At 37.0% G+C, this 26849-nt stretch overlaps 1 protein-coding gene across 1 annotated transcript; it reads left to right on the top strand.

Annotated features, from left to right (window-relative positions):
* Positions 1-21495: 21495 nt before the first annotated feature.
* Positions 21496-24759, top strand: LOC145044114 (hypersensitive-induced response protein 1-like). The gene is made up of 6 exons (XM_078992936.1): positions 21496-21633; positions 22600-22797; positions 22894-23014; positions 23132-23223; positions 23295-23391; positions 24249-24759. The coding sequence occupies exons 2-6, from the start codon at positions 22609-22611 to the stop codon at positions 24608-24610; spliced, it is 861 nt and encodes a 286-aa protein (XP_078849062.1). The 5' UTR covers positions 21496-21633; positions 22600-22608; the 3' UTR covers positions 24611-24759.
* Positions 24760-26849: the final 2090 nt, after the last annotated feature.

Genomic DNA, 26849 nt, shown 5'->3' with positions numbered 1-26849 from the left:
AATTTGTCCCCAAAATATTACATGATAAAATAAGATTTATCAAAGCATTTCTTAAAGAAATGTATTTTCATTATATATCAAAACTCGGGATGTCATGTTCCGATACACACACAAAAGCGTAAACAATAAAACATAGACCTTACACAGTCACATACAACTACTGTTCTATAAACAAAAATATCTTCACAAGTTCTCCAACTTATGCTCTCGTGCCACTAACTGTAATACAAAGAAATTGAGTAGGTCAGGCTTGGGAGCCTGGTGAGCATATAGGGTTTTCAACCCACAATAAATAATTATATTTAATTTTACTAACCAACAATAACCCGATTACCCATTCGCGTTATCCTCACTTTACGTCCCTAAAACAACAACTATCACGAGGGACCTAGTCTAGGAATTTTCATCAGGACGGGTATTACTGCAAAGGGGCTTCCTCAATAATAAATCTCCTAAAGGCAACCATGAGGGGGATAGAATACAGCAAATGAACACCCAAGTTCACTACACCTACAGGTTATGAGCATGACAACGTTCCACCGAACTGTCTAGAAAAGTCTGTGGTCGTCATCCATATTCTACTGGACAACTAGATCACAATTACATCGAGGCCTCTCATCAGTTTATCACACATCAACTATCTACCCAAGTTCTACCCAACATTTTTGAAGATAGCAATTTCCTTGATTTATGAGTTAGTTTAGATTAATGAAAAAAAATTGTGTTTTAGTTGTTTTCAATCCAAATTAATCTAGAGTTGGTTCATAAAATATGTTTTTGTAACTTGTCTTCAAGTTATATGAAAAGTCATATTTATGAATCTTAAAACTCATAAATGTGTCATAGGTTACATAAAAGATGAAGAGTTTTTTTTATTAAATGATTTTATGACTCCATAACTTGTCCTCAAAGTTATGGATAATGGATGTTGAAAAGTCACTTCCTTAAAATTGTTATTAAAATATAAGGAGTTACATAAAAATGAAGAATCTTCATTTTAATGTACATAAACTCATAAGTTATGAAATGAAAAGTCTTGAATAGTTTCAAAATTTTCCCTCATGTTTTGGAATTTGTAAAGTCACCCCATGTACACTTTAATTCCAAACCCTAGAATTTTAAAAGGTTAAAATTCAAACTTTATGGACTTCATTAAATTAATTAAAGTGTTCAATTAAAAGAGTTAATACTTCCATAAAGATATGGTTTAAGTCTAATTAAATTAATAGTATAGTTTAGTTAATAGATTAAACCCCTCTACTATTATTATAATTTTAATTATATAGATATGTATAAGATAAACTCAATCTTACCATTAGTGGGCTTCATTCATGAAGCCGGTCTATAATGGGGTATAAGGTTACTGCCTATAAAATGACAGTTTAATGTGTGTCCACTCTCACCCACCGCTTCCTTGACTGGTGGAGGGTCGTTAGCCGAATGGGTAGGAAAGGACTATAATTCTCTCTTAATTAAAAGTATAATGATAAGTACTAAGTAACTAAACACTTGTAAATTCCCAATATTAGTTACTTAGGAAAATGTGAAATAGGTGCTAACCCATGAAATTACACCGTGTACTTTACCAAGTCGTTAGTAGAGCGTGTGTGGCTAACCGGCATGCTAACAAGGACTAGTAAGAGTGGCAAAGGGTAACTTGGCTTTATTATAGATCGGTGGTGTTGTGTGGTTATTCACACCTTTTTTGTGATCCTCAGCATCCCAGTCACAAACTTGAAAGGGCACAATCAATATTCAAAGATGCCATTAAAAGTTCAATGTATCTCAAAAGATCTAGGATTTTCAAATCCAATTAAAACTTAATTATATTTCGTTTTTCATGGTGGAAATTGGTAAATCGTCATTTACCTAGCTTCAACTATTTTATAACTTGGATTACGACATCCCTCTTCCAGTTATAAATAGGTTGTTGGGTCCTAGCCTTAATATTTCATATTGGGTGTTGTATTAAGGACTTTAAATCAACTAACTTGAATTTCTCCCTTATAGATGTCTAGTGTAGACAATTATGGTCTTCTTGAATCTTTAGGAACAAGCTTCATAATGAAGATGATATCCCAAAAGGCAATCAAGGTGAAAGACTAATCCCTTTATTGAGCACTAATGGGACTGGAAATCATACTTCATTCCCTCCACCTCCTTCAATAAATCTCCCTATCTCACAAGTTTCAAGACTTGAATAGTTCTAAGTCACTCAATCCCTATTGGCAATAAAAGTTTATACGTGCTTACATGTAACGCCCGCAGATCCGGGCTAGTCAATTTAAAGGCAATAAGGGTCAAAAACGACTTTTCGACAAAAAGATTATTTAGAATAAATAATCTTAACCAAGTTGTAGAATATGTCACAAGGTTTCCGTACATATAAAGAACGCCGAAATCCGAGTTATAACGAAGAAGTTATGACCCGTCGAAGTTTCGCGTCGGAACCGGCACGGCGCCGGGAAGCGTAAATAGTAAATTTATGATAGAGAGAGATTTAGCCTTAGCATTCTAAACGAAAGTCGTAGAATATGTTAAACTAAGAACATCGATAAAAAGAACGCCCAAATCGGACTTCGTATGCAGAAGTTATGATTTTTCGAAGTTTCGGATTAGCGGTGTACAGCCCGAAATTCGAATTTTAGATCGATTGATTTTTAGCCGACACAACCTAAACAAGAATCGAAGATCTCGTTATTAGTAGCGTAACGATAAAAAGACAGACGAAAATGGACATCGGATAAAGAAGTTATGAGATTTTAACGGACCAATCCTGTCCCGGCCTGTTAAAAATATAACTTTAAAAATAAAGTCAAAATTAGCCGACGGAGTCTAAACAAAAGTTGTAGAGTACGTCTCCACCTACGCGTGGATATAAAGAACGTCAAAAACGGAGTTCGTATGAACGAGTTACAAATTATAATAGCATATTTACATATTAAAATAAAGTATAAATCATGTATACGTACACATATATATACATATGTATATATCATTAGAAAGGTATCGACGATGCGGTCATTATAAGACTAATGTTGAGTTCTTTCGACATTAGTTTAGTACAAATATCATTAAATCCATTTAAAATAGTATTATAGAGGGGTGTTTAGTTGTTTATATAACTAAAAGGTCATTAAGTAATTATGGAGGGTAGTTTTTGAAAATTCAATTAGTATAAATAAGAGCATTGGGCTCTCATATTTCTTGCACCATTCTCTTGATTCAAGAGTCTTTCTCTCCTTATCCCCCGAGCATTTCGGTCCCTCGTGATTCGACTTCTCTTTCTGTAGTTTTAGTATAGTAAGGTGAGCGCTGAAGCGCTGCACGAATCTTTCTTAGAAAGATTCAGCGACGAAGTTCTGCCCCTGCAGAGCCCGACTCCTAGCTAAAATCCCCTTGAAAGTAAGTTATGCTTACCCTATTTTAAATATAGTTTATATTTAAAATTAGTATTGTTATTATAAATTTATAATAAATATTTGAGCTATTATTATGACTTATATAAGTGTCGTTATAATATCTTTTAACTACTCGCGGTACGGGGAATCTGGTTTAAACGGCCGCATAGGGTTGTTGGATTTCAGAAGTGCTATACGCCAAAATGGTCCTGCCCTCCGGTGTTTTATGTCTGGCCCCTGTCTGTACATAGTAGTTGGAAAGTATTGTTTAAACGCTTATATAATAATAATAATAAGACTAATAATTAGTGACGGTAATATTAGACTAAAATCTAGTGGTGATAATATTAGGTTTCGAAGCGCTGTCCGAGTACCGAGTCACCACCTTCTCAGGTGAGTGCATAGTCCCTTTCATCTTACACATAGATATGAAGTGTTTTATATAAACTACGTGCTATGTGTGCATATTATCTGAATACTTGCTGTCTATGCTGGATGAACGTTTTATACATGTTTTAAAGAATTTAAGTTGTATACGTATTTTATATATACGAATATGTTGGGTATGAGATGGGTAGATGAATGATGAGAGATAGAAGATGATACATTGGCAGCTATAGACTTAGTGCCTATGGGACAAACACCGGTAGCTATGGACTTAGTACCTGTTAAACGTTGGTAGCTATGGATTTAGTACTTGTTGGGAATTGGTAGCTATGGACTTAGTACCTGTTGAACATTGGTAGCTATGGACTTAGTACCTATTAGATAAAGACTGGTAGCTATGGATTTAGTACCTGATGAATAGACCATAGCAGGTATGGAATTAGTGCTTTATGAACGAACATTGGCAGCTATGGATTTAGTGTCAGTCCTATAACCCTGGAGGTAAGGGACTTTGGAATAAACGAAAGCAGGATAGATGACTCTTAGGTTAAATCCTTAAAGAGTAAAGAAGATAATGGGAATGGGTAATTGGGTTGATTGTTTGATTGAACATAGTAATTATATTATTGTGGGTTGAAAACCCTATGTACTCACCAGGTTTCCCAACCTGACCCACTCAGTTTATGTATATCACAGGTGACGAAGTGAAGTGACATTACACTGAGAGATTTAAAAGAGATGTAGATCACTAGTGTAAATCATTGTAAGTTCTATTTATGCTTATGTTTCGGTATTAATGATGACATCCCAAACATTTTAAAATGAAATAAATACGTTTCTTCGAAAATGTTTTAATAACGTATTTACCATGTTTTTCTGGAAACAAATTCCGCAACCTTTTTATAAAATGAAGTACTCTGATTTTTATAAAGCATAAACAAAAAAATCGGTCTTTTCTGGCCGTGATTTTGGGGATGTCACAGTTGGTATCAGAGCATTAGTTTAAGAGAACTAGGAATGTGGATTTATTTCTAGACTTAAACTTAGAATGCTAAGTGATGATTGTGAGGTGTGAGCACTAGCTTATTTTAGGAATAATGCCTAAATTGCTTTTATGTGCTAAATGCTTTGCGCATGATATGATTTGTTCGGATCTATGGTCTGTTGCCGACCGGATCTGGAAACCTTATGTGTTTAGGATTCTAAGCGTTTAACTACTATATTAGAACTAGCATATAAACGTTTCGGGGTGATAAGGATGATTTAAGACGTCAATCCTAAATTAAGATCTAGATTCACCTTATTCGGTGTAGAGATCAAAATGGCAAGAACCCGTAGCGGAAACGTAAATGCGAATGGGAACCGAAACCAACCCCCAGTGGTTCAGCAAATACCTGTTGTTGAAGAAGTTGCGCCTGAGCCAGTCACCATGGCTGGAGTTCAAGCCATGATTCGGGCTATGTTAGCTAAACAAAGGGAAGAAATGAGACAAATGTTGAACAGGGACGAACCTACCGTACATGTTGAACCGACGGAGCCAGTTCCCGAGCAATCTGAGGAAGGGAACTACAGCCGCCAAGTGAGTCAAGTAGGGACTCAAGGTGAGCAAAGGGATGGCCCAGAAGGGAGAAACAACAAGGATGGGCGGATGTACAAGAATTTATTGGGTGTGAAACCACCAAGTCTCTCAGGAAGCCCGAAGCCGGTTGAGATTATGGATTGGATCTCTGAGATGGAGATGGTGTTTGAGAGCTGCAGCTGTAACGAGAAATAGAAGACTGTCTTCGCAGTAAGACAGCTGAAAACTGGAGTCTTGAGCTGGTGGAAGCTATTGGTAGATACGATGCCACGAGGAGAAGCCTTAAGGATGTCGTGGGAAGAGTTTTTGGAACAGTTGAAAATTCAATACTGCTCGGAGATAGATCTGATAGACCTAAACAACGAGTTTCAGAACCTGAAGAAAGGAAAGATGAGTGTTGATGAGTATGCCACCGCATTCACCGAGAGGATGAAGCTATTCCCCTACTTGGTGCCTACTGAACTCTCCAAGATTGATAGGTTTGCTAACGGGCTGCCCACTGACTTTGGCCCAATGGTCAAAATGACAACTACCTTGAAAGCAGCTGTTAGGGCAACTAAGAACGTAGAGGCCCAGATAAGAGAAAAGGGTCTAGAAAAAGATAAGGTAGGAGAGAAGCGGAAGTTTGAAGGATCTTCGAGGCCGAACAAGGAAAGCAAATTCTCAAAGCTTGGAGGAGCAAATGGAGGTGAAGCAAGATGGTGTGATAGATGCAAGAAGAAGCATGGTGGAAAGTGCAACGAAGAAGTGACTTGTTACAAGTGTGGGAGGACTGGTCACTATTCCAAAGACTGCACGCATAATGACAAAGTATGCTATGGATGTGGAGGCAAGGGGCACATGTCCAGAGACTGCCCAAGGAAAAATAAATCAGCAAGACCAGAAACGCCACCAAGGCCAAGGGCATTTCACATGATCCTCGACGAAGCAGAGAACCATGCGAGGAATCAAGAATGAGGACTTCTTCCCCGAGGATCGGATTATACAGTAGTCATAGTTTCGTATGATGTAGCCTAGTAGAGGCATAGTCTAGGGTGAACTTGAACACCTATGTAATCGTTTCAAGAAATGATATAAAACCTTCGTTTTGTTATCTGATGTGTTGAATGATTGTATGAATTGCTGCATGGTGACTTGGGAAACTGCGAGACAATACTTGGGACGAGTATGAGTAGGTGTGAATGGTAGTAGAGGCCTATACTACCGGAAGCATAGGACTCACACTTGGATCGGGGAAAGTCACAAGGTTACCAAGAAGCTAGTAATTGATTTCATTTTTTTCAAGTATGTCATTACCATCGTTTCGATAATGACTAAAAAGATTGTTGATTTCCGATCCTAGTGGTCATACCAAATTGAGTCCGACTACGATGAGTATGTTGCGTGGTTCAGGGAACCAAGTTCAATGTAGCGTCCGACTTAAACCAAACAATTGAAATCAAAGCGATCAATAGAAGTATCGCGTTCGTTGTTAAAGAAGTTGGTATCCAGAAACGCTACATGTTAAAGTGTGATTATATCGCATTAGAACATGAAGTAAGGCATAGTCTATTTTAGAATTTAACTCTAAGAGACCTAAGTCTAAACGTGCATCACATGATGATAGGTCATAATTTAAAGTCTAGCCTGAGGTAGAGAGCAGGTGCACGATCGAGTACTGCTTACAGTCAATGAGTCTAAGAGATAGACTTGAAGGAATATAGAAGTTATAATTATTACCTAGGATAAAGAGATGACGTATGGAGTCATTATACGAGCCCTTTTTCATTGATGATTCCGGGACGTAATCATCCTAAGGGGGAGATAATTGTAACGCCCGCAGATCCGGGCTAGTCAATTTAAAGGCAATAGGGGTTAAAAACGACTTTTCGACAAAAAGATTATTTAGAATAAATAATCTTAACCAAGTTTTAGAATATGTCACAAGGTTTCCGTACATATAAAGAACGCCGAAATCCGAGTTATAACGAAGAAGTTATGACCCGTCGAAGTTTCGCGTCGGAACCGGCACGGCGCCGGGAAGCGTAAATAGTAAATTTATGATAGAGAGAGATTTAGCCTTAGCGCTCTAAACGAAAGTCGTAGAATATGTTAAACTAAGAACATCGATAAAAAGAACACCCAAATCTGACTTCGTAGAAAGATTCAGCGACGAAGTTCTGCCCCTGCAGAGCCCGACTCCTAGCTAAAATCCCCTTGAAAGTAAGTTATGCTTACCCTATTTTAAATATAGTTTATATTTAAAATTAGTATTGTTATTATAAATTTATAATAAATATTTGAGCTATTATTATGACTTATATAAGTGTCGTTATAATATCTTTTAACTACTCGCGGTACGGGGAATCTGGTTTAAACGGCCGCATAGGGTTGTTGGATTTCAGAAGTGATATACGCCAAAATGGTCCTGCCCTCCGGTGTTTTATGTCTGGCCCCTGTCTGTACATAGTAGTTGGAAAGTATTGTTTAAACGCTTATATAATAATAATAATAAGACTAATAATTAGTGACGGTAATATTAGACTAAAATCTAGTGGTGATAATATTAGGTTTCGAAGCGCTGTCCGAGTACCGAGTCACCACCTTCTCAGGTGAGTGCATAGTCCCTTTCATCTTACACATAGATATGAAGTATTTTATATAAACTACGTGCTATGTGTGCATATTATCTGAATACTTGCTGTCTATGCTGGATGAACGTTTTATACATGTTTTAAAGAATTTAAGTTGTATACGTATTTTATATATACGAATATGTTGGGTATGAGATGGGTAGATGAATGATGAGAGATAGAAGATGATACATTGGCAGTTATAGACTTAGTGCCTATGGGACAAACACCGGTAGCTATGGACTTAGTACCTGTTAAACGTTGGTAGCTATGGATTTAGTACCTGTTGGGAATTGGTAGCTATGGACTTAGTACCTGTTGAACATTGGTAGCTATGGACTTAGTACCTATTAGATAAAGACTGGTAGCTATGGATTTAGTACCTGATGAATAGACCATAGCAGCTATGGAATTAGTGCTTTATGAACGAACATTGGCAGCTATGGATTTAGTGTCAGTCCTATAACCCTGGAGGTAAAGTCCGTTATCTAACTCTATTAAGTCTCTTTTGGAGATTCTTAATACATGATGTAATGTAATTACATTTTGATGTTTTTGAAGAATCAAAGTAAGCTTAAAGGAAAAGTGTATCGATTCTGATCGCATGGTTCAATGACTAGAATTTTGAGCCACTGCATAAGAGTTATGAGATATTGCTTAGGAATAGATAACAATAGAGTTTTCATATGAATTTGCATTGTAAGGATAAGTTCTTTCCGCAAGTTTTAAAATAAAAGAAAAGTTTTGATTTTATTTATTTTAAGTATCCTTACAAAGGCATTTGTGAAAAATTGTTGTTTATATGTTTCTATTGATAAGCAATATTGGAAAATGAATTTGATACTTTCGTTTGTGGTAGTGTCATAATTTATCAAATAAGGAAAGATTCTCATCACCCAAGTTTCAGTTGGATAGAAACTTAGAATCATACAAATTATATTGTGTGATGAATGAGAATTTTCATCTTTGGTAATGTAACGACCCAAAATTTAGGACCAAAAATTTCTTTTAATAAATCATTACTTAAAGTAAAGTCATCATTCCAAAACAAAATATGAGTATAAGTTTTCAAAACACATGTTCATTATCAGAGTAAACATTCTCAGGCTATCTAATCTATGGAGTGTGCCATGCGATCACCCCGAGCTCTTCCCTCCGCTACCAGAAGTACCTGAAACCAAATCTGAAAACCGTAAGCACGAAGCTTAGTGAGTTCCCCACCCTACCACATACCATGCATAACCACATACTGCACGTACTGGGCCACGCCCCCTACCTCGGGCCTCACCCGCTACAACGGCCCCGCCGCTCCAGGCCCCGCCTGGCTTCGAGCCCCGCTCGGATACAGATCTGTTTTACTTAGGCCTCGCCTGTCACAGGGCCTCGCCCGCCAACAAATAATACACATAAACATTTCACAACACATAACTAACACATACAACTGGTTCTGTCCTAAGGCCTCGCCTATCCTAGGCCTCGCCCATGTCCTGCTACTGATGAGTCATGGGACCCCGTCCACGCTCCTAATGGTAGTGAGGTACGGGCCTAGCCCACTCTCACTCCTGTTCTAGTTTGGGCCTCGCCCCTATTCTGCTACTAATGAGATATGGAACCCCATCCACACTCTGCTATTGGTGAGATACGGGACCTCGCCCACACTCACCTCCCTACCAGGCACATACATGTATCACACAGACAACAAGTATAAACTATCATATAAACAATTCCTTGGGCACCCACCCGTTATTACTGGGCCTCGTCCTGAAAATAATACTAGCATACTGTGCCTAGGGCTAACCCCCGGGTCTTCTACTCATAACTACATGGGCCGGCATTGTGGCCTTAGACCCATTCGCACAAAGGAAAACTCACCTGCACTGGCTGAACTTGCTGATGATCTCACTAGTTGCTCCCCGACAACTCACGGAACTCCTGCTCCCCTTGTTCCCCGAACTACCAATATCAATGCAACACTGAGTCTAACTGACCCCCGAAAGACAACCAAGTCCACCCTGGTCCAAGGTCAAAGTCAACCTTCCAGGTCAACCCTACTCGCCGAGTCACCCTACTGACTCGCCGAGTTCAAAATGATCAGATTCCTTCCATTCGCGACTCGACTCGCCGAGTCAGTCCATGACTCACCGAGTCTACCGATTTCTGAGTCCTGACCTGTCCAACTCACTGAGTCTCCACCCGAATCACTGATTCGAGTCTCAACTCGAAGGGTTTGGGGTTTCGCGACCTGGCTAGCCGAGTCCAAGAACAGACTCGCTGAGTACAAGGAAATCTGCATACGACTCGACGAGTTGTTCATCCCACTCGTCGAGTTTCTCCACAACTTCATGCTACTTGCCGAGTCCCTTCAGATCTCCTTACATGTAGAGGACATTTGATTCATGCATGAACTCCAAACTGTAGATCCACCCTTCCCAAGCCTTTTCCCCACGTAACGTTGCAAACTTTACGTGTAGGGAAGGAGATCTAGGTAAAATATGCTATAAACTAGGGCTTAAGGCAAAAAGGCTCCATGATCCACCCAAGGGCTGATAGTTTATGGAATTCTAGACCAAAATAAGCATGGATCTGAGGTAGCAACCTCAGATCTGAACCTCTAGCTCAAAGGTTACTCTTAAGCCAAGAATGCCCAAAACACACACAAAGATCTAGATGCAAATGAGGGGAGATAGCAGCTTGTTACCTCCAAGATGAACACCACTGAAGTAGATCTCGGATCTACACCTCCTCCTTGAAGCAACCTACTTGCCCTTCAAATTCCTTTCCCCAAAGTTCCTTCCTCCAAGCTTTAACTCTCAAAATGATGGAAGCTCTCACGAATTCAAGGGTGCATTGGCTCTCTAGGGTGATATGGGGGCTGAGGGAGGGACATAACACCCTTTAAATAGGATATAACTCTCGGGGTTAGGGTTTTCCTCATTCAGACCATACTTGCCGAGTCACCTTGGCCGACTCGCCGAGTTGGTCGCTTACTCATCGACCCGGATCCCGCTCGGACTCGTCGAGTCCCTCCTTGGACTCGCCGAGTCTACCCTTAAATTAGGGCTTTTCTTTCCTTTCTTGGCCTTCGAAACTTTGGGTGTTACAGGTAAATTAAGACTAATTCCATGTTCACATTCGCAAGTGAGTCAAGCGAAGGACTAAAGGATCGCGTACATTAGGTTGTGCACTTGTCAGGTCCACCACAAAGGTTGATAAGATTATTCATTATGATTTACTAAAGTTTAGTAAATATGATTATGCTTACAAGTTTAAGTGTAATTCTGAAACATTGGAAAAGTTTCAATGTATGGTAGAATGAATAAGAAGAGTCAAATAAGACAGAAAGATAAAAGTTTCTCCAATCTGAAGAGATGGGAGAGTATTTGTGTATCTTGTTTTATGATTATCTTAGTGATTATGGAACCATATCACAATTGATCCTCTAAGGACATATTAGTGAATTTGTTTGCCTAAGGAAAGGAATCGTGAAATGTTGAAATGGTTAAATCAAAAGATAAATCATACTGCGTTCCAAAAACAAATCCTGGAGTTATACTCTAAGATTGTAACTTGAGTGACATAGTCTTTAGAAAGTTTTTAACACTTGTCAAATGTAGAGTAAGATGTTTCCTATTCTTGTACATTTGAGATTGGTAAGTTGTGATGTTTTGGATAAGACAAGGACCAACTAAGACCAATTGTGAGAAGTGTTTAACTTGATAAGAATCCGCACTAACTCTTGAATACTTGTTTATCAAGGAATGGTTCTTAACAAAGAGAATCTTATATGCCAAGAGGTCAGTGGGAGTCTTAAGGATCTTGAGATAGTTTCAAGAACTAATCAAGAGGATTGTTAATCACTAGCCCACGACTTGATGTTTGTAACCTATTGTGTTGACATATTCTTATTTTGTAACTATTCAAATTAAAAGTTGACTATGCTTATGAGTTCTATGACTTCTCAATTGTTTGCATAACAACCTGGAAGCAATGGTAGGCCCTTGTGATGCCGGGTGGCAAGAAATTAAGATTGAACAAGTTCATTCCATATGTGTTTGGATTTGCCACTAACCTTGTCTTGTGATTATGGTTATGACAAATTCACATGGATAGGAACACTTACACCATAAAATCTAAGTGCCATAAGGTTTCTCTTCGATTCATGAAAATGATGGTGAGGAAACTCTTTCACTAAATAGATTTTAAGTAAAGGTGTATGTTTTTTTTATAAAGCCTTATCAAAGCAATTGCATATCAGAAATCTGAACTTTGGTAAGAAAGTCAATAAAGTATTGTTTTTCTAGAAGTCCAACTGATTTTTTAGTACATATCAAATCTAGTGGGAGCATAAGTGTTACGCTACTAAGATAATAGTCATTATGCTAGTGGGTGCATGATGATTATGTTGCAGGTTAGCAATGTTAATTATAGAAAACAAAAGTTTCAATTCACTTTGAAAAGTTGTTTTCCTATAATTAAGGGAGAGGATTTTATACTTCATTCCAATTCTACAAGATTAAATTGAGATTTTAATCAACTTTATTCAAGGATATATGAATGTTATATTAGAATGGTTCAACATAAGGAAATTCTATATATGTTGCGTTCTCAAAATTCGATTATGATTACGACATACATCTTCATAGTTTGAATTGCGAGAACATGGAAAAAAAATTATAGCATGAATCATGTCCCACATGCTTCGGATATAAGATCGATTGCATGCGCTATAATATTCATCCATTCTAAATTTTCCTAATGCTTAGGGCATTAAGAAGGGAAAAGGGATTAGAACTGGATATGACTAAAATGATTAAGCAATTGTCGAGAACAATTTGAGGTTTTCCAAAGGTTGGTTACTCATGGACAATTGGAAGTAAAGAGTAAGGACCATATTGACATATTTTAAAAAAGAGGAAACTCTTGTTCAAAAAGTGATGGTCAAAATGGGAATATGGAATTGTTTCCATAGGTGGAAGATTAAAGAACTTAATGCAATGAAGGATGTTCAAAGGAATGTACTTTGAATTTGAGACTTCATTTCCATGGAATTTCTTTCCATTGGAATACTTGTAATGTCTGTTGCAAAGTCTTTTTGACTTGTGTGCATATTCATTACAAGAGGATCATTGCATATAAGTTTAGAATCTAACAAGATTACGGTAAATGACAAGAATTTGGTGTTCTTACATTTATTGTAAAGGATTTGGGATTGTGAAATGAGCATCATTGAAATGTTGTTAATCGATTTGTTTCACAAAGAGAGGACCACATGTAAACATAGTGTGCATACTTGGAGTATGGCATAGCTATTGTTTGGACGAACATAGTGTGCATGCTTGGAGTATGGCATGACTATTGTTTTAATTCAAGTATTAAGTTGATTAATCGAAACATGAATAATGAGTAATCAATATGGTGCTTAGATAAAAGGTGTTTTTATTTACAGTCAAAGTGTTGGGGCCATACAGGATTAGTAATATTTTTGTGTTTCACTTGCATGTTTTGACTTCTAGAATAACTAGGTAATTCTTCCCGAATGACTAAGTTATTCAAACCATCCACAGTCGGTCATATGTTGGAAGTAGATATGAATCAAGACTGTCATGAATCTGGCTTGTAAGATTTGTCTAATGTGCATTAGACATAGCAATGGTTGCTACAACATTCATGAGTACTCATAAGTTCTGAGTATTGGATTCAACCCACGCTCATTTGGATTCACTTCATGAATTTTATCATGAGTGAATCGTGAGACGATAATATCTTATATTCTTCAAACCTAGAGATATGAGTTGTTGACTATGAGTTGGTTATACATTGATTGCACAAAAACGCATCAGTAACTCGATGTTATAAAACGTGCCTTTGTGTATGATTCAACAAGTAGTCAGTATAAGCATATGAGTCGAAGTTTATCCTTTCCTTTTACCCTCAAAGGGATAAAAGCGATATCTATGGGCCCCTCGATGATTTTGTGATGACAAAGTCGGGCCTGGACTAATTTGATTTGTTCAATTAGTCAGTCGTCATAAATTGGAAATCGGGAAACAACAAATGGACAAAGAGAATGATTATAATCCATGTCTCATTCCATATCATATCTAGAATGGAGGAATATATGATCACTTATCTAATGGACGCGTCATTGATTTGTTCAGAGTTCGACAACGGCTTTTGAGAGCTACAATTGCTAGTCGGGTTATGAAGTTGTACTTGCAATAATAGTTTTAGACTTATCTAAGTGGGAGATTGTTAGATTAGTGTCTAAGTCCATAACTATAATTGGTATATACTTGACCCGACCCGGCATGGTCTATTTGGGTTGCATGACATCATGCATTTGGATCGACTAAAATGAGAGAAATAACACTGAAGGTTTATTAATATATTATAAGTTTTAATATATTAATAAGATTATTTAATTAGTATTGATCAAGAATTAATCTAGAATTAATTAAGTGATCAAAAGAAGACTAATTAAATATATGGGTTGATTGTGTAAATCATCCATACTTATATAGTGGGCTAATGCTCCATGGATTATGAAGTTGGGCTAAAACCCATAAGATGCTCCATGGATGATCAATGGTGTATTTGAACCCATGGATCCAAGGAAATGGAAAGTCTTGACAATTAGGGTTTACCCTAATTATAAAAACTATATAAGCATCCTATTATTGACAAAATCGGCCACTAAAAAAGAAGTGAGGGCAAGCCGATTTTAGAAGTGTTCTACTTTCTCTCTAAGTTATTCCAAATATATTTGATGTTGTGTGAACAATTTGAGGTGTTACACTTGGGGCACTAGGCTCTCAAGCTACATGGAATCAAGCACCAACAAAGAGGTATGTCATTCTACTAGATTTTATATTATTTGTACTTTATAGTATGCTAGTTAGGATAAATACCTTGGAAATTGATATTTGCATGTATAATAAAGAAAACATAGATCCAAGGTATTTAGGGTTGCATGTACACCATAAGAGTGTTAAAATGCTCAAAACCCAATAAAAGCGACATCAGTTTCTTCTTTAGCAGGTTCCAGTTTCATCTAGAAGGCTCTTGCATGCTTTCGGATTTAGGCGAATATTGGGTCTTGCTGCCTCCATCTTCTTTGGGCATTCTTTCAAAATGTGCCCCTCTTCGTTACATCCAAAACATACTCTCTTGTTGGAAAAACACTCGTTGGCATAATGCCTCGTCTTTCCACACTTGTAGCAAGTCACATCTTCACTACATTTCCCAAAGTGATTTTTCTTGCACTTTTCACACCATTTCGATTCACCCCCTTTTCCTCCTCCAAAAATTTTCAAATCAGACTTCGAAAATTTGCTTTTCTTGATGGAACCTGAAATTCCTTCAAACTTTCTCTTTTTACCAACTTCAACTTTGCTGGCGGTTCTTCCATTGATCACATCCTCAACAGACTTGGCAACCCAAATAGCTGCCTCTAGAGTATGTGTCTGACGTACTGGCACCACATACTCCCATGGGAGTCCCTTTGCATATCGGTCAACTTTTGTCAACTCATCTGGAACGATACGCAAAGCAAACTCCATTTTGTCGGTGAAGGCGTTAGTGTAATTGTCGACTGACCCGCTGCCTTTTGTCAATGTCAGAAACTTGTTCTCCAACTCCAGTAGATTTTAGGCTGAGCAGAACTTGCGCTTGAACTGCACCAAGAACTCTACCCATGTCAGTTGTAGTGGCTCATTAGGGCTTAGGGTCTTCCCCAGGGTGTTCCACCAACGAAATGCTCCACCCCTGAACTGACGTACTGCAAAAGTGGTCTGCAACTTGCCTCTGTAGCCACACGTCATGAAGGCTAGCTCCATTTCTGAGATCCAATCCATAAACCCGATCGGATCCTCCTTTCCAGTGAAGGTCGATGGTTTGCAAGTCAAAAAGTCTTTGTACTTGCATCCAAGTCCATCAATTCCTCCATCCTGGAGGTTTTGTCTAACTAACGATGGGTTGGCTTGACCAACAATCCCACTAAAGTTACCTCCTTCCGAATGCCCTTCGTTCAACTCGAGTTGTTCAATCAGAATTGAAAGTTCTTCATGATTCTGCCGAAGCAGACATCTAGTTTCATCCATTTGATGATCCAACATCGTTTAAATCATCAATTTTACCCCAACCATTGTCATTGGCTCAGGTGCTGCTGCAACAAGTACTTGCTCAACCACAAGTGGTTGATTCCTGTCTTCATTCACATTTCAACTCCACTTCTGGTTCATACCATATTTGATCTACACACCGAATAAGGTGAAATTAGATCCTCATTCACAATAGATAATTGAATCATCCTTATCACTCTAAAACGTTTACATGCTAGTTCTAATATCGTAGTCATACGTTTTAGAATCCTAAACACATAAGCTTTCAGATCTAGTCGGCAGCAGACCATAAATCCGAACAAATAATATCATATATGGCAAACATATAACATTTAGCACATAAAAGCATTTTAGGCCACTTTCCTAAAATAAACTAGTGCTCGTGTCTAAAATATAACAGACACACATCTCACAATTTCACTTAGCATTCTAAGTTTAAGTTTAGAAATCCTGCAAATTCCTATTTTGCTTAAACTAATGCTTTGATACCAACTGTGACATCTCCAAAATCACGGCCAGAAAAGACCGATTTTATTTATGTTTTAAAATTAATTTTAGAGTAAATCCATTGATTTAAAAAAGTTGCGGAATTTGTCCCCAAAACATTACATGATAAAATAAGATTTATCAAAACATTTCTTAAGGAAATGTATTTTCATTATATATCAAAACTCGGGATGTCATGTTTCGATACAGACACAAAAGCATAAACAATAAAACATAGACCTTACACAGTTACATACAACTACTGGTCTATAAACAAAAATATCTTCACAAGTTCTCCAACTTATGCTCTCGCGCCACTACCTGTAATACAAAGAAACTGAGTTTGTAAGGCTTGGGAGCCTGGTGAGCATATAGGGTTTTCAACCCACAATAAATAATTATATTTAATTTTACCAACCAACAATAACCCGATTACCCATTACCGTTATCCTCACTTTACGTCTCTAAAACAACAACTATCATGAGGGACCTAGTCTAGGAATTTTCATCGGGACAGACATTACTGCAAAGGGGTTTCCTCAACAATAAATGTCCTAAAGGCAACCATGAGGTGGATAGAATACAACAAATGAACACCCAAGTTCACTACACCTACAGGTTATGAGTCTGCCAGCGCTCCACTAAACCGTCTAGAAAAGTCTGTGGTCGTCATCCATATTCTGCTGGACAACTAGATAACAATCACATCGAGGCCTCTCATCATTTTATCACACATCAACTATCTACCCAAGACTTTTGTAGATAACAACATACATATGCATTCATATGCAACTTAAAAACTGATAAGATTATTACTCAATACTCATTCCAAATAAACAGATAACATATATATATATATATATATATATATATATATATATACACGTATATTTATATACACCTAACACGTATTCTAAAGTAGATACTTCATATCTATGTGTTAGAAGAAAGGGAATATACACTCACTTGATCAGAAGATGATCGGACAACACTACAGCTCTAAGAGTAGTATTTCTTTGGTGAAATCGGGAGATCTTCACAAAAATCGGGCTTCTCGCGGGCAGAGTTTCGGCTCGAGAACTCTGTTTCTTAGGATCTTCGGGGCTTCGGGACTTGCTTCAGGAGTCGGGATTAACACCGGAGCTTCGGGGGTATATCTTGCACGCGAAACAAGGAAAGACCGGGGGGGGGGGGGGAAGAAGAATTTTGAGCAAAAAGATCGACAACCTCGGCCTTCTATTTGTAGCAGCGAGACCTCGGACTACGCTGGGCGTACCGAGACCCTACGTTGGGGGTACTGTGGATAAGGGTGCCAGGTGACGAAGTCTTGGTGGTGGAACGTGGCTCTTCTTCGAACCGCAGGAGGTAGCAGTACGTTGCGCGTAACTTCCTCGTACGCAGGGCGTACTTTGGTGTCGACATGTATGCGGGGTGTACACCTCATACGCTGGGTGTACCCTTCGGATCAGATTAGGATGCGTCAGATTCGGATATTATCCGAATAAATAATAAAATTTATATTATTTAAAAACATCTAAAATTCATATCTTTCTCATACGAGCTCCGTTTTCGACGTTCTTTATATCCACGCGTAGGTGAGACTAAGCTCTACAACTTCCATTTAGACTCTGTCGGCTAACTTTGAATTTATTTTTATTATATAATTTTTAGTAGTTCGGGATAGGAAAACTCCGTTAGAAATTCATAACTTCTTCATCTGATGTCCGTTTTCGTATGTCTTTCTTCCATTGCACTACTATCGATGAGATTTTCGATTCTCGTTTAGATTGTTTCGGTTAGAAATCACTCGATCTCCAATCCGAACTTCGGGTTGCATACTGCTAAGATGAAACTTAGAAAAATCATAACTTCCTCATACGAAGTCAGATTTGGACGTTCGTTTTATGCACGCTCTTGGTTTAACGAACTCTACGACTTTCATTTAGATCACTAAGTCTAAATATCGTTCTATCATGAATTCACTATTTACATCACGCAGTGTCGTATCGGTTCTGTCACGAAACTTCGACAGGTCATAACTTCTTCGTTATAACTTGGATTTCGACATTCTTTATGTATTCAGAAACCTTGTCACTACCACTACGTCTTCATGTATGGATATCGGTTTTATCTAACATTTTATTTTACGTTTATTTTTATTCTTAATTCAATTAAGCATAAAACACATAATACTCAAATAATACATTCTTATTATTTCAAAATGAGTTACAAAGGTTAACCTACACTATTACATCGTTATTAATGCCTAGCCCAGAAACATGGGCGTTACACTAGTAATAGACAAGCTTGCTTTGGATGTTGGTACACCCCTAAATGAAGCAGACACTTTCAAATACAGAAGTATGGTAGGTGGATTACAATACCTCACTCTCACACAACATGATATCTTGTTTCCTATCAATAAGGTGTGCCAATATCTCTCTAGACCCACTGATGCTTATTGGGAGGCTGTCAAGCGAATTTTTAGACATATCAAATGAACTTCAACTATGGGATTAAATTTTCAAAAGTCATCCTCAACCTTGTTAAGTGTGTTCACATATGCAGATTGGATAGGCAGTTTAGATTACAGGAGGTCTACTGGTGGTTTTGTTATATTTTTAGGTCCTAACCTGATTGCTTGGAGTTCTAGAAAACAACCTACAGTATCTCGTTCTAGTATAGAAGCTGAGTACAAGGCACTAGCAAATGGTACAGCTGAAACAACTTGGATACATTCATTACTTAAGAAGTTAGGAGTTGTTCAAACAAGAGCACCAGTTCTGTGGTGTGATAATTTGGGAGCCACGTATTTAACAGCTAATCTGGTGTTTCATGCTAGGACAAAACCCATATAAGTTTATTTTTATTTTGTCAGAGAAAAGGTGGCAATGGGAGCTTTAGATGTACGATTTATATCATCTAATGATCAATCAGCAGGTGGTCTCACAAAGCCAACTACAAGGAATATGCTGGAATGCTTGTGTAACCATCTTAACCTTGCTCCGGTTAAGATTAAGGGGGAATGTAAAACGAATAATAGACAAGTCTCATATTTAAATGTTTTGATAGAATTGTTGTAAATATTAGATCCATAGTTTTAGGATCTGATTGTTTATCTTGTTACTGTAAAGTGTTTCTATATAATGAGATTATACCCCTCAGCGCTATTCACGCCAAAATCTATTTTCTTAACTCCATCCACATTTGATACTTGCTAGAAGTAATTCAAGAATGGCACCTGATTCTTTTCTAACGATAATGGGAGACAAACAATTGAAATCCCAACAACCACTTATCCTTTTTGCTGCAAAAGGACAAGAAAAGCCACTATCAGGTCCATAAATAGATTTAATTGCCATAACCCATATACTATCAGGGTTTTTTCTTGAATCTCCACCACCATTTCACAACAAAGCAAGGTTCTACGCCTTTAAACTACCAATTCCGAGCCCACGTCTTTCTTTACCTGCAAGGATCTTTTACCAAGCAATCCAAGCCATTTTCCTATATTCAAGGCAACCGCCCCAAGAAAACCTCATCTGAATCCTTTCAAGGCTTTTAATAACCTTTACATGTTCCTTATATAGAGAGAAGTAGAAAGACCCAAGGCTGCTCAATACTGCCTTGCATAGGGTCAATCGACCCCCAAACGACAAGGTGGAAGCTTTCCATCTAGATAATTTCGCCTGAAATCTTTCGATGATTGGCTTTCGGTGGGTTGTTCTTGCCATAGAAGCACCTACAGGAAGACCTAAGTAAGTAAAAGGGAGAGACCAGATGGAACAATTGAAGCTTCGAGACACCAATCCCAACTCACAACTCTGAATGCCAACCCCATATAATTTACATTTTGACATATTTATCTTGAGACCTGATAACAGCTCGAAACACCTTAGAATTCTGATAAGGTTTTTTGTATTTTCCCTCGACCACATACCCATTAATATTACATCGTCAACATATTGTAGGTGAGAAATTAATGGGCCATGCCGGGGCAGTTGGATACCTTCGAATAAGCCCTTTTCTTTTGTTGTTTCCATTGCAATGTAGAGTCCTTCGGCTGCAACGAGGAACAAGAACGGGGACAACACTTTTCGTACCATTTGTAATATTAGGATAAAAGATTTCGATAAACGCACAAAACACAGTCACATGACAATTAAAGAACGGGACAACGCTTTTCGCTAGTTGTCACACACATTTTCTGTGTTAAGGTTACATTTGTAAAATGGAACTTTATTTATAGAGGTGCAATACATGCCTCTGACCTATCAACTTGGAGAGCAAGTGTGTATGTGTGTCTTTTTTTTTTTTTTTTTTTTTTTGGTGGTGGTCAACGACACTATAAATGAATTCCATTGTTTGTAACTCTATGAACGTGTAAACTGTAAATGCTAAATAGGTTGTGTGTGTATAACATTGATAATCAATAAACGATATATTTCTAGTTTGTTTGTGGGTACAATTGTCATATTTTTAAATTAAACAGACAGATCGTATAGACCAAGACCATTATTAAACATGAAAATTAGGACATAAATGCAAGATGAATGATTCACGACTAAAATTGCAAAAATGAACTAAAAGAAGGGGACATTTTTGTAATTTTCTCTATTTTATATCCATACAAGTCAAAGTAAAATATTTAATTAAAAAGAACATGGGCCAAATATTTGTAGAACGATTCAAGCAGCTAGCAAGTGGGACGAATTATATCAATATGCATAGCACATTGAAATCACCAAAAATTTAAATTAGTATTCAAAAGTCGGAGGAATTATTTGAAAATTAAAAAAAATATATATGTTTCGGTGTCAAAGGTTGAAAAGCAATCTATTTTAAAACATTTCCAGTTGCACCAAGGGGTATTTTCGTCATTTTAAAAAACTTGGAATACACGCGAATCGTGCCAACGGCAGAGAAAATCTCGAAAGGCAGTTAACACCCGTACACTATATTCTGTACCAACAAAAACAAAACTCAGGCCGCTTTTCAAACTCATCTTCCTCATCGATCTTCAAACGCTTAACGCGCCTAATCAAAACGTAAGTTCAATTCTTGCTTTTTTGCAATTGTTACTTGTTTCTTTTCTGAATCGATCTTATGGATGTTATAGATGTTTTATACTGATAAGTTGTTTCATTATAATGTACGGATTTTTTTTTTGTTTGTATTTTGATTGCATAAGTTAACCGTCTTAGATTCTTTTGTATTTTGATTGAGTAAGTTAATCGAAGATCATTGTGTAATTCGATAAAATGTGCGAATTGTTCGGTTCATTCCTATTTTTGGATAATTTTTCTAGGGTTTTGTGTTTTGCTTTTTATGCTAGCATAACCTGTTTCCTTTTTGATGCTGATTAGTTTTTTTTTTTTCATTATAATCTATAAAATTTTCTGTATTTCGATTACATAAACTGTTTAAGAAATGTTTTGTATTTCATTGCCTAAGTTAATCGAGTTTCATTGTGGTCCTAATTGTTTTGTTGATCTCTGTTTTGTTGCAATTTTTTTATAGGGTTTTGACTTTCGCGCGTCTTTTTGTAAATTGGATGTAGAACGAATATTGCAATTTCATTGTTTCACACTGGAAAACTAACTGTGCATATGCTTCTGGTTGCGTCAATAGAAGATTAAACCTCTCTTTACTCGATTTACTGTTTCCCTATAGAAATGATGCAAATAAGTCAAAAAAACTTCCTACTTTCGATCACATTTATTTGATTTTCATAAGTCAAATCAAGTGGCAGATTCAGAATTCTGATCATCTTATCAACTATTCCTTCCCCTGACTTGATTTCGACATTGCTACTTTACTTGTACAAAATGTTTTTCCCTTGAAGCAACATTTTGTTTCAATCTCACATTCAAATAGTGGTCAAATTTTGTTTCTAGGTGTATTTGAACATCTCTTAATGTATTTGAACATCTGTTAATGTAATTGGAATCTTTGATAACTATATACACTCCTAATTTTTACTCATATATATTGAGTCAATTTGTTGTTTTCAGATTTGAATCATGGGTCAGTGTTTTGGATGCATTCAAGTGGGGCAATCCACTGTAGCTGTGAAAGAACATTTTGGAAAGTTTGATAAAGTACTTGAACCCGGTTGTCACTGTATGCCTTGGTGTTGTGGATACAAGTTGGCTGGAAGGCTCTCATTACGTGTGAATCAGCTTGATGTTCGTTGTGAAACAAAAACAAAGGTTTCATTTTTAGCATTTCTTTATCTTGGATTTTAATTTGATTGTTTCTTTTTTTAAAAGTTTTCATCTTATGCAAACTATATTGTTGAATTTCAGGACAATGTGTTTGTTACTGTGGTTGCTTCTGTTCAGTATCGTGCCTTGTCTGATAAGGCTTCTGATGCTTTCTACAAACTCTCAAACACCAAGCAACAAGTTCAAGCTTATGTCTTTGATGGTAAGATCCAATGGGTATATCAGTCATTTCATTATTATTATTATTATTTTTTGAGTTATTTGGTATTGCTTCTGACTTATGAACACACTTTGTGTGTTTTTACATGAATGTTGTTAGTAATTAGGGCAAGTGTACCTAAGCTGCCATTGGATGATGTTTTCCTTCAGAAGAATGACATAGCTAGAGGTGTGGAAGAGGAGCTTGAAAAGGTAAAATTGTATTTATTGCAACTTTTATGGTTTTGGAAATGTTTTATTCTTTCTGATTTTAATTTTTGTAGGCCATGTCTGGGTATGGTTTCGAAATTGTACAAACTTTGATCGTTGACATTGAGCCTGATCAACATGTTAAAAGATCGATGAATGAAATCAACGCAGGTATTCATTCCTTAGTTTGATTTTCATAAAATCAATTACATTTTTGAAAAATGAAAATTACTTCGTATTTGGAATACAATCAATTACGACATTGTGATTTGAAATATCTATCCTATTATAACAATTTCATTCCAATACAAAACGAATTTCACTAGCATTTAAATCAGGGTTAATATCGTAAACAACCCTATATTTTGGGTTTTTTTCCGAAATAAACATCCACTTCATTTTTTTTTTTTCCAAAAGAAGACCTTGTGTTTTTCTATTTTTTTCCTTCCCTTTTAGTAGGTTTACCGGTTTTAGACAATTTTTCTGGAAAAAAACCCACAAGTTTTTTGAATTACTGAAATCATCCCTATGGTTTGGTCAAATTGCACGTTTGGTCCCTAACTTTATGTATGTAAGAGACGAAAAACACAATAAAATCAAACCAAAAGGATGATCCGAGTGCAAAAAAAAAGTTAGGGACCAAACGTGCAATTTGACCAAACCATAGGGACGATTTCAGTAATTTACTATTTTGAAAAAAACCTTAGATTTTATTTTCCCGAAAAAACCCTCACATCTGACAAAAAAAGAAAAAGTTTGAGGTTTTTCGGAAAAAATTGTCTAAAACCGAAGGGTCAAAAAATTCAAAGTCTTTTTAAAAAAAAAAAAAATAAAGCCGAGGTTTTAATTTGGAGAAAACCCAAAATATAGGGTCATTTATGATAAATAAGAAGTTAAATTATAACTACAATAAGAATAAAGTAAGTTGGTATTTCTTACAAATTGTTAACAAGAGTAAAGTAAGTTGCAAATTGTGATATAAACAAAGAAACAAGAGTTAACATCTAGAATAATATATATAACAATAGCTGCAAGAATGAGAGTAGCTGCAAGCGAAAAGGCAGAAGCAGAGAAGATCCTACAAATCAAACGAGCAGAGGGAGAAGCAGAGTCGAAATACTTATCCGGGCTGGGTATTGCGAGGCAGCGCCAAGCAATCGTGGATGGGTTGAGGGACAGCGTGCTTGCGTTTTCGGAAAATGTCCCTGGGACATCTTCCAAAGATGTTATGGACATGGTGTTGTTGACACAGTATTTCGATACCATGAAAGAGATTGGAGCTTCTTCAAAATCCAATGCTGTCTTTCTGCCTCATGGCCCTGGTGCTGTTAAGGATATCGCTTCTCAAATTCGCGAGGGACTTCTTCAGGCTGAAAGTGTGGAAGCCTAGTTTTATGCTTTGTTGGATTTGTGTGAATAATAGTTATGTGGACAAATGGGCAATTATTATTATTATTAGGGTTTTATGGCTGCGTAAACTAGTAAGATGCATGTAATTTGGGTATATTATTATTATATAATTTGCTATTTCTTATTGCTTCTTCTGTGTATACTTAATACCGTGTTTCGCTTATTAAAATCGACCGGGTACGGGGTACCTAACTCAGGATCTGGACCAGTTTCTAAAATTTGGACCAGAGTTGGTGCTGATTCTCGATTTTTAGGTATTAGGTGTTTTTCCTTTTAGTAAAAAAATAAAATAAAATCCTGAAAGACCTTTTTGAGTATAAAAATTAAATGTAGTCTTAAAATACATTGTTTACTTGTAGGTTTTTTATAAGATGTGTTGGATTTGGCTCAACCGATATGAGATGTATTTGTTTAACTCGATCCAAGTAATCTTTTAAGCATATGTAAACATAGCCTGGTGGTGGTATAATTTTTGTTGTTCGTTGGTGTCATATGAATACAACAAAATTTGATTCCATATGAATTCCTAATGCGTTAAGATTGGAGTTTGGTTAGCATCACCCTTTGAAGGTTTATTTAACTAGTCTCATATCGAAATCATAACCATTAATTAACCAGTTGATATGTTAGGCTTTCTATAATTCGATCTAGGGTTCTTTTACTAGATATGTTAAACTAAAACCTTACATAGATTAAAATAATAATAATAAAAAAAAAAAAGAAACCCAAACAAAATCAAAACATAGAAAAAAAGTATACATTAATTTATATAAAAGGAAATTTATTTAGTACAAAATATAATTTCCATCTTCAAAATCTTATCTGAAAATTACACATCTCATATTAAGAATTGATATAGGAAAAGTGTTTAGGGTTAAGTTGGGATTCTTGGATTGTTTAAGTGCCACATCGATTACCTCGAAGTTGTTACTTGTATTTGGATGTGTGTTTTCGAATTCCTTGTAAATGTGGTTGAACTCGGTTATTTTTAACCTCATAATATGTCATATTGACGAAAGTCCATTGAGATCCCAATAATCACATTTTCTCATACCGTTTTGGTACAGGTCCTTAACAATAAACACACACAACACACACTAGTCACATATGCATCTGAATGTAAACTTGTTGGGAGAAAGCTTCTCAATTCAATAAAAAATAGAGATACAGAACAAAGGAAATAAGACACCTATTTATACTAAACATGCACATGCATATCTCGTGATTTCCTATAAACTTGGTCAAACTTGACCTTTTCTGTTGTGCACATTCTAAAACATGGGTATACTCCCTTTATTTTAGCATGACTCAATCAAACACTCCTAGATCATTAACTAGATCCGACCCATGACCCGTTGAACCAACCGATTAACTCAACAATCACCCCTTTAATCCGTTGTTCACAACAGCCTTTAATCACCCTCTTTTCATCTCGATTCAAGACCTTTCCCGGACACCCGACTTCCTCCTCGGTCACGTCCAAAGTTTTCATCCAATCCTGACTTTTCCCGGACATCGGACCTTCACCTCAGTCACGTCCCAAGTTCTCCATACCCGATTGTTGTTTGTCACCACACATAATCCGTTTTCACCTAACACTTCTGTGAAACGAGAGCCGTCTTCCACCAATCAAGAAAACAAAGCAACTCGCTTTTCTCGTCTTCTTTCACCTGCAAAAACGAAACAAACCCAAATCCACCTGTTTGACGAATCTTTTCTGTTCGTTTTCTCATGCATCTCCGATAACTCTCTCCATTTTCCAGTGACATACCCACAACCTACCGCCAGAATCACCACCTTGTCGGACACCACCAAAAACTAATGACATCCGACAAAGAAACCCATCAGCTGAAAAACCTTCTCCGCTATTAACTAGTGACGAACACCAACACCTTTATAGCCTCTGTTTTACCTTCAATCTATCGGTTGCTTCACCTGCAAATTTCACCGATAACAGCTGCTAAGACCAATTGTGATCAACCTACTACCGACAATCCATCACCCTCTTCACCTGAAACCTCGGTTTCCTGTTGCATCTGCCTTGCAACGAAGGGCTACCCCCTTTTGTGAAACCGACTTTCAAACCGGCCTTGTTCCTCTTCACGAGCCCTAAGCTCTGATACCAATTATTGGCACATGTCTTTAACAATAAACACACACAACACACACACTAGTCACGTATGTATCTGAAAGTAAACTTGCTGGGAGAAAACTTCTCA

Source organism: Lactuca saligna, chromosome 4 (genome assembly GCF_052625555.1).
Source record: "Lactuca saligna cultivar CGN05327 chromosome 4, ASM5262555v1, whole genome shotgun sequence".
Lineage (NCBI taxonomy): Eukaryota > Viridiplantae > Streptophyta > Magnoliopsida > Asterales > Asteraceae > Lactuca > Lactuca saligna.
This window is presented reverse-complemented; position numbering and strand designations above follow the sequence as displayed.